At 34.7% G+C, this 10,104-nt stretch overlaps 1 protein-coding gene across 4 annotated transcripts in view; it reads left to right on the top strand.

Annotated features, from left to right (window-relative positions):
- Positions 1-10,104, top strand: part of ANGPT1 (angiopoietin 1) — a 249,051-nt gene that overhangs the window by 194,979 nt on the left and 43,968 nt on the right. For all 4 annotated transcript variants that reach the window (XM_011369452.2, XM_023536147.1, XM_011369453.2 and 1 more), the window contains exon 6: positions 2,364-2,465. In XM_011369452.2, coding sequence (XP_011367754.1) covers positions 2,364-2,465 — 102 coding nt within the window. The remainder of the gene's footprint in view (positions 1-2,363; positions 2,466-10,104) is intronic.

Raw genomic sequence — 10,104 nt, 5'->3', positions numbered from 1 at the left:
ATTTTAAATTAAAGTATATATTTTCTTAATCTTTATTTGTCTGTCTTGACTACTTTGGAATATTTCATTAAGCCGATCACTTCCCCAACTCAAAATAGCATTCCATTAATCAAGTTTTTCTATTTGATCTTTCCCTCTTGCATCTCTATTTATTCAACAAATATTCATTTAGTATTGACTATAGGCTAGGCACTGCTCTAGGCATTGAAGACATCAGCAAATAAAATGAAGTCTCCGGCTACTTAAAGTTTTTGATATATTTTATCTCCATCATTTGTTTTATCTCCCATTCTTGGGCCCTCCTCCCTTCCACACACACACAGTGATTTCCACTTTTTTCTTTACTTCTTTAAATAATCCTTCTTCCAGTTATCAGCTACTACTTTTAAGCATATTACTCCCGATACAGTTTTGAATTAGGTATACCTAGGGTTCAAATCTTAGGTCCAGTACTTGTTATTAATAATAACCATCGGTAAGTTACTGAAATACTCTAAGCCTCCTTTTTTTTTTTTTCATTTGTAAAATGGGGATAATAATCCTACCTACACCATATGGTCATTGTGAGATAAGTTAGAAAATGCATGTAAAGTGTTTAAATTATCTGGCACTTAACAAACATGCCATTCTTAATGGTTATTCTTTTCTTATTCCCTTATTTTCCTGTTCATGTTCTTATCTTTGGTCTGATAGATCATCTCCAATCAATAAACTTCCCCTTTTGGATGACTATGTTACCTCAAACTCTATATGTCCAAAACCATGATCCTTTTCTTTACTCATATGTTAGCTTTCTTCCTTAAATTTCTCATTTAGATCACTGTCTTTATCATTCTCAGGTTACTAGAGTTGAAAATTGTGGACTCCTACATCTCCTCAATCCCACAGGAGCAGTCACTATTGAAACTTATAGGCATTTTCAGGATGTATTGTATCCATCATATCTCCAGTTATAATCAGAATCAGTGCCCCAAAATGCTGTTGACTGAAAACTAAGTGAATGAACAAATTAGAATTAAGGAGGATGAAAGACTAGCTAAAGGTTATATTGAGGACAATGAGCAGGTACAGAAGGGTCAAGGGATCAGTTGAGGGGGGAACTTTGAGGCAGAGAGGGGAATTTCACACTTATAATCTTGGAGGAGAGTCAATTCTTAGGGATTATGAAGATACCTGATGGGTGGCTGTTGTCCAATTAGAGAGAGAGTCAGCCCTCCGGCCGTTTTCCTATTTATATGCTCACTAATAGGCAGGGATCTTTTAGTTTCTTTCACTCTGAGGAAGTACACGGATAATTTGTCCTTTGACTGACAGTTCTTGCCATTGTTTTCATACCCTTTAGCTATCTGTGCTCCAAATTTGTGCCTCAGGGAAAACGCTTGAAGTTTTTTTCCTTTAGTCATAGTTTAGCTCTATGCTCACACAGTCTGCCTGCGTCATATCTACACCTTTAGCCAGCCTCAAAAATCATTTAGTAGTCAGGTGCCAGGGGAGCAGTGTTCCCCATAGCTGGGCCCTTGAATAATCAAGCCGTCAGATTCATGCTGCATCAATTATAGTGATTGCTCTCCAAAAATAATCGCATTACAGATATGTTTCTCTCCTTCAGTGGACTCTGGGGGAAAAAGAATAAATTTCTAAATAAATACTATTGTATGTAGAATAATTGAAATAAGCATAAGTCTTTGAGAGATTTGGATAACTTTTCCACATGGGAAAGAAATGCTTGTTGCCGTCAGAAGAAATACGGTATGTCATGTTCTCTTCTTATTGTTCATGATGAAAATTCATGCAAAAAAAATGTGTTCTTCATATGCCAAAGACCAAATTTTGCCTCTAATGTAACACTGAACCATCAAGAATGATTATTGTAGTATGTAAGTATATAAAAGTTAATATGCAATGAAATATGTAATAGCTAAATATGAATGAGTTTTTAAAAATTGTTTTTCCAAAACCTTTATTATTATCATATTGCCATTTCAATTAATTACAGATTTTAAAATTCCAAATCTTATGTTTTGGAAACTTTAATAGCATTTAAAAAAAATTGAACATATACAAGTGCGTATTACCATTTAAAACAGATTTTTAAAAAATTTTATAGTCTGAGACAGGCAATTTTCAGCTGACTGATTAAAATGTTTAAAAGTAATTTATACATCTTTGATGGAACTTAATCAGGAACTCAAATGTAAGAAAAATAACCAATAAGATATCTAAATTAACATTTTTCAGCATAGTAATTTTCATTCTTTTTATCTATAGGCCTATCCATCCTATTTCTATTTTAAAACATGTCTAATACATGTTTCTTTAAAATAGACATAATTTTTACGATTTTACTTTTCCTTTTCTGTCAGGTATTTTGCAATATGGATCTTAGTGGGGGAGGTTGGACTGTAATACAACATCGTGAAGATGGAAGTGTGGATTTCCAAAGAGGTTGGAAAGAATATAAAATGGTAAGATGGAAGAATTTAGTAGTTGTTGATGTTTTATCATAAGGTTGTCTTCACCACACTGTGATAAACGCTTACATTTTTAGGTGTTTTTCAGTTACTTAAAAATAAAATGATAAATTAGTGACATTATTTTCATTAAACATAAAGCACTCATAAATCATTTTCAGTAAATTATTTCCATGTGTGCATTAGAAAGAAAAATGTATTGCTGAAATTCTTTGGTGCACTGTTATGTATTGTCTGGATTTGTTCCTGGTGGAATGAGGGTGGGGGAAGCTAGAACTCAGACCCAGGCTGGGTACATGAGCCAGGACAAGAGAGGCATGCAGGGCTGTGGTTGTGGAACAGGACAGCTACTACCAATGGCCTCAGTGACATGGCTGGCAAATCATTGCTGGCTGTTGACTGAGAGCTCCTCCATGTGGCTGGGTTGGGCTTCTCTCAGTACAGTTATCCGGGGCCATCAGACTTCTTATGTGGCAGTTGTCATCTCTCAAGCACAAAAATAGAAGCTTCCAGGACTTTTAAAGACCCAGAAATAGCATGATTTCACTTTCACTGCATTTGTTGTTGTTGTTGTTGTTGTTGTTGTTGTTTGTTGTTGTTGTCATTAATGATAGGGCTAGTTCAGATTCAAAGTAAGAGAAGTACGCAAGGGTGTGAACTGTGAGCCATGGGTCACTGAGGTCTCCAGAGTAAGATTAGACATCACTATCATCATGGCCATGCTTGTAGCTAACCTTTTCAGCGACTAACATGTGCCAGCCCTATACACAAATTCTTATGTAATCTTCTATATCAATCCTGTAATGAATGATAGCTAGTACTGTCTTCATTTTAAGAAGAGAATGAACAAGTTGGGAGATAAACTTTTCCAAGATAATATAGTAGCTGGTTGAAATGATTCATAATCCAGTAATCACATAACAAATGCCTAACAATATTAAGTATTAAAATCTGTTGACAGAATATTGAGGCACAGGAATAGAAGAGGATTTCTACTTATGGACTAATTCTCATTTTTCACATCTAAATCTTCTGAGTCATTCTTCTCTTGACAATTTTCTGATAACTTCCTCTCTCAGAAAGTAAAGAAAAAGGTGAAGAGAAATGATCTACTAACCTAAGTTCTATCTTGATATTCTTGTAAGTAATGTAAAAACTATAGTTGGTCGACATCACAGTTCACCCATTAGTAGGTTCGTAGCTTGTCGAATGGCAGTAAACAAAGAGTTTTAATAAATATAGGGAAGTCTCTAGTGGTGTTTCTGCATCTACAACATTTTTATTGAACACTCTAAAAGTAGGTTAATGAAGTTTGGAGTTACACAAAGTTAGAAACTTGATGTCTTCAATAAACAAACCCAAGATGGAAAGGTAGGCTGAACCCAACAAAATAGAATTCTACAGAGATAAATGTTAAGTCAGACCAAAAATACACAAAATTAACTGTGAGAATATGGGATAAATGTCACTAATTAGCTTAAGAACCTAGTATTTGAAAGATGGCGAGATTTACTTGGTTATAAGCTTATTTTATGTTGTTGAGTACTAAAAAACAAAGACCTATCTACACAGTCTACATCAATAGTAGTCTTTAGTTGCAGATAAAAAAAAAAAAAAAAAAGCAGAATCATTGGTGTCTGTCATGATCTGCTTACATCAAGAATATACTTTCAATTCTGGAGGTTTTCCAACATGGGAACTTATCTCAGAGGATACAAACAGCATGGGAGGAATCTGGAAACCTTATCTGGAGCAGGTGAATAGTCAAGTGTCTAACCTGGAAAAAAAAGAATTAGGTGTACATCGGTCTGATAGCTATTTTTTTTTTAATTTATTCATTTAAATTAGTTTCAAGTATACAGTACATTGGTTAGACATCTATAGAGTTCATAAAACAATCCCCCCAATTCCTCCCTCCCTCCCCTGGCCATCTACCTAGCCATCGTATTAATGCTATCTGCATTCCCTATGCCATGCTCCCCGTCCCCATGACCAATTATCAACTACTAATTTTAATTAACTGGATGGAGGTGTGTAATACTGGAGCCTGCTACTCAAAGTATGGTCTAGGGACCACTAGCTATAACGTTGTCTGAGAGTTACTAGAAATGCAGACTCTCAAGCTCCACCCCAGACCTCCTGAATTAGAATCTGCATTTTAACATTGCTCTAAAGAAGGAATCTCCATGATGAATGGAGGAACATTACAGAGAGGCAAAATTTAACTAAATATGAACAAAACTCTCTAATGATTCTTTCTAACTTGAAGTGGTGAGGACCCATCTTCAGTGGAAATGCCAGTAGAAGGTAAATAGTCATGTTTCAGGATTGTTATGGAGAATTGGAGTGTTGGTTTGATTCTGAGGTCTCTTTCTGCCAATGTGATTCTAAGAACATTTGGGGGGAAAGGACACATAAGTTCTAAAAGAAGACCTTGCATTCTGTCTGTATTAACATTTTGAGTCTTCACTCTGTCATTTACAAATGAAGTAATTTTGGGCAAATCATTTAATCCATACCTTAATTTTCTCACTCAGTGAAAGGGGACATTAATAATAATGCCTCACCTGCTTTACAGAAATGTTATGAGAATTAGATATAAATAAAGCATTTGGCACACAGAATTTTCAATAAATAGTATTTATTATTATTACCCAAAATTAAAACATCAAAGACTGCAAAATTTTTCTTAACTCTGCCAAAAATATGATTTCACAAACCATCTTAATTCATGATTATTTTCATCACGAAAATGGGATGTGAAGAAGTCATCTGAGTATCAGACTATAGATATAGATTTAGGCAAATCTGTAATACATTATTATTGACATTCATTATAATTGGAAAATGAATATAAAGTTGTCATCATGGCGACTTTCCAAAATAGTGAATTAGTAACTGTAAGCATCTGTTGCCTTCACAAACGAGGCATGTTAAGTAAGAGAGGCTGACATTTATTTACGTCTTATAAATATTTACTAAATACATATGTGTATAATGCATTTTTATTATTGGAATGAAACTGAATTATTCTTTAATGAAGTTTCTTTAATGATGCTTTTATGAAGTTTCTCCTCCCCCTTTTTAGATAGGTTATCATGTTTTGTTCAAACTAGAATAATTTATCAGCTCAGTGGCAATTCTGCATCATCAGAAAATGAGATAAGCTCCAAAATTCTGAAACATTTTGGCAAAAATGAGTCCAACGACTTTTTTATTTTAATTAAAAGAATTCATCATATGTTACAACTTGGTTAACTTTCACCAAAACACATGGTAGAAAGTGTTTCAGTTTCCTCCAGAGCTTTTCTTTCACCTAAAGACAAAATAACATGACGACGAAGAATGGATGTAGACTCCTTCTGCCAGTTCTTATCAATCACACCCATTTCTGCTCCCTGCATCAGAAGAACGGGCCGCTGGGCTGTGCATCCTTTGGGAAAACAAGAACTTGCCATGCACCACTTCCTCCTCAATCTTCACTAATCTAATATAATATAACCTAAGACGCTTCACTTCTTTCTCAGTCATGGAGTGTAGAAATAAAGTTTCATCCTGCCTTCTTTTCTGCCTTACCTCTCCCCTTTCCTTCATACTGGTTGATGACTAAGGATTGCCTTTTGCCTTATAAGGTTTCCAGGGAAAAAAAGTTAAAATTATCAATACGTGAAATTACAAATATATATTATGTATTATAATTATTATTTTTAAACATCTCAACATGAGAGACTTGCTACTTATTTGATTCTTAATATTGGCTTTAAGCCTTCGAAAGTCTTTTACCTGAGCTTTGTTTTCACTTAAACTTCCTTATGAGGAGATGCAGCAAAATCTGGTTTATGGATTTGTAAAGATGTTTACAGAGAGCTCTGGAGTGGGCCTGTTTAATGAGGCACTTAGGGAACTATATTAACCTCTTCAAACCATGAGGATACTATTTAGTGGCCTCCAGCAGTAACTTATCAGCAGTACTTTTACATATAAACCTCAATCAAGCTAGGAGTCCAAATAGTACCCTAGTGGCCTAACTTTATAGAAGGTAGTGTGACTAATGCCTGGAGACAACCTGGCTTTGTATTGTAAACAATTACCCCTATAAACGGAGCTTCCTATTGACACACATACTTCAGTCTGAGCACCAAACTGTCTGAGAGTTCTTTATTTCTGGAAAGAAATTAAGACCACATTTTCATCTGTATTCTAACATCTTCACGTTAAAAAGGGAAATATATAAGGAATTTAAAATGTGGAAAGAAATTATTCTTTTGATATTTCTTGGGCTGAGTGTCTAAGCAGTTAAAGGAGATGCAAGACCGAATTGTGAATTAAAGAGCCCTTGGGAGCAACAGCACAGTAACCTTGACTTCTTATCTGTTTTCTTTAATTATTTATATGAAAAGAGATGAAACCCATAGCACACATGGATTGTGTCTAGTTCTGAATGTGTTTAGCTATAAAAAGTCAACACTTCCTATGAACGTTATCAGACAAAACAGATAAAATATCAGAGACAATTATTTTATTAACTTGGAAAAATACAAACCACAACTGAATATTTCTGCAGGTTTTAGCAAAAACATATGAATATTGGTCTTTCCTCTGTGCCTTTTTTTTTTTTTTTAGCAAGATGTGGTTTTAAGGCGAATTTTAGTTTAGGTTAAATTCCAGCATTAGTTTAGGTTAAATTCCAGTGTCTTTTTTGTCTTTTATTAAAGAGCAGAAGGAGAAATAAAATCAATTAACATGGATCCGAATTACAGTATAAAAATCTTTCATATGATTGTGATTGACATAACAAAATATAGTAGTTTTCATGAAAGGATGTAGTATAACATCCTTATATTTTATATATGAAAAGGGGGGAATTCTATTTTTATTATTATTGTTTATTAGTTCAATAAGAACTTGCTGCTTTTTCACTATCAGCACTGAATTTTGTATAAGCTTTTATTTTTATTTTTATGCATGTTACAGGCTGTTTGTAGTAAAATATAGATCTATGGTAAGTTTTATATATGCAATAATGTGAAAACCTATTTTTTAATGTGCATGGCCATCTCTATGTTTCAGGAATGAATATGAATTTTTTTTCAAGGACAGTCCCATGATACATAATCAAAACTTGCCTCCTAATATGGAGCCGAATATGAAGATGAGGTTTTATGCCTGTGTGTTTCCTGTGTACCACTTAGATAACTTGATCTGGTTAATATGTTCTTTCTAATTTGCTCTCGGAGTAGCTATTTCACATCATGTTTATATGATTCTTCACTTTTGGTATACAGCACACTCACCAGTGGAAGCTTTGAAACATACAGATCTCTAAACCCACCCAGACATACTGAGTCAGAACCTCCATGCAGAAAACCAAGACATCTATATTTTGGAAAAGCTCCACAGCTGTTTCTGATATGCATTCCTGGTTGAAAGCAACTGTCAGAACTATCAATTTATTACTATGGGTTTAAGATCTCAAAAATTACCTCTTTTGTAGATCCTAAAACTTACAAAATATAAAGAGAAAGGGATTTTAAAAAATAGGACAGAGGGAAAGTTGAACGAAACAGCTTCCCTTTAGCACTCAGAAGCAGAAGTAAGGATAAGAAGGTAGTCAACACTTTGCTTTATATCAGAGTTTAGCTCTAATTGCAACTAGTTGGTTTTAATTTCTTATTCAATAATTAACTTCTTGGATTAAAATGACGGTACTCATTTGTATAAATCAACACTCAACTTGTCATAAGAATACATTAGTTCCCAGCATCTCGAAGCCTTTTAAATAATTGTTTCAGTATCCCCTTATTAATTTCCAGGCTAAGACAAGACCTCAGATTATTTTTGCTCCCTTTCTCATACAGAGTAGAATGAAATCTACTTACCTTCAAATAGCTCACAGTCTTGTGGGAGAGAGGCAAGTAAACAAAAAATTACTACATATGATGATTTATCTTCTAACAATAAAAACAAGTAGATTTTTAAGTGCTTCTCATGTATCAACACTGAGCTAAATGCTTTAAGTATCTTATCTCATTTCTTTCTCAAACACTCTATATGGAACACAACATTTTTTATATATGTTTTGCAGAAGGAAACTGAGGCTCAGAAATAATGTCAGGGGGTGCAAATGTGTGGCAGGAAGGCTTCAAACTGGAACTGAGACAGGAGTAGAAGTAGAAGTTATAATCAAAGCCAAGCCTTTGTTATTAGGCATCAGGTTCATGGTCTGTCTGAAAAACTATCCAATAGACAGTTTACTAATGTGAGAACCCATTTTTCCCATCTTTCGTTTATTTTTCATCGTCGTGAGGAAACAGTTGTTTCTGCATCACTGACTTTTAGCTATTAGAGAGTTTCCTCCCTCTGATGTCTCTCTAACAGCCATTTTGATTCATTGTAGCCCAGCATTTTGCTCCCGCAATAGAGCATGTGTAGATAGTTTTTCCGGGAAGGTGCATAAAATAGAATTTTGGTTTCTCAAAGTAAATGTTGTTACTTCCTTTTTAGTTGCTTCTTTCTCTATTTTCAGTTGGAAAAAGCGAACTGTTTAGAAAGGGATGTTAATCTATCTCACTTAGGAGGAGGTACAAGCCTGCATGCCAGGACAGGGATGGGGACTTGTAGGGATGACACTAATGCTCGTCCGTTTCTGGCTGGTGATATCTGCACTTTCCCCTGGGGAAACTGGAGAGCTTCATCCATGCAACGCTTTCAACAGCATGGAAATATGTGACCTAAAACTTAACACTTCATCATTCCCAGCCTTCTTATTCACAGTCACTATAATTGCCGAATCCTTTCTAACCGACTACAGAGAAGAGAGAATTGTTAAGTGGCTAGAGGGAGACTGTGACATGTCTGAGCTGAGAATAAATGCGAGGAAAATCCTAGCTGTCTTCTTTTTCTTCCCAATGGCTGCTGCAACTGAGAATGTGCTAATTCTTTGACTTCAGTCCCCTATAACTTTCTGTTTTGTTTATTCACTGGAAAAGGTAAGCTTTGCTTTTTCCCTGCTATGTAGCACCAACTGCCATAAGAATGTGTAAAATTCTTAGTACATCCTAAATTGTTCTACTATTTCCTGCCACTGTGGAACTTTTGCAAAGTGTGATTTGTGCATCTTAGGAACAGAGAAGGAGCCACTGGGGTACTTACTGTCTTCAGTGTGGCCTATATCTTTGCTCTGAGCTACAGTAGATGGTCTTCAGGGAGCGTATACCCAGTGCAATCTGGACAAAGAGTGTTCAGTTAATCAAAAACTAAGTTAATTGGAGAATAATTTTAAAAATGTGCCTACATATACTGATATATTTTATTTTAACTTAAATGTAAAAATATACATTCACTTACCCATTTTTTTTTAAATGTAAGGCCAAACCCTGGAATTCTGGGTCAGTGGTTCTTTCAAAAAACTTTCCCGTAATGAAATGCATCAAATTTCTAGCTTTTGTTTTTGTTTTTTTTTTTTTAAACTAGAGCAAGTAAGACACATGCAGAGCAATGTAAGTTAAAAATCCTCTAATGTTTTATCATTTGTCCTAGTCTTTTAGAGTTGTCACAACAACACATAATTCAAAAGCTTTTTTTATAGTGATTAACTTTCATTGAGCAAACCTAAATATTTAAATTAGGTTTT

Source organism: Pteropus vampyrus, unplaced genomic scaffold (genome assembly GCF_000151845.1).
Source record: "Pteropus vampyrus isolate Shadow unplaced genomic scaffold, Pvam_2.0 Scaffold149, whole genome shotgun sequence".
Lineage (NCBI taxonomy): Eukaryota > Metazoa > Chordata > Mammalia > Chiroptera > Pteropodidae > Pteropus > Pteropus vampyrus.
This window is presented reverse-complemented; position numbering and strand designations above follow the sequence as displayed.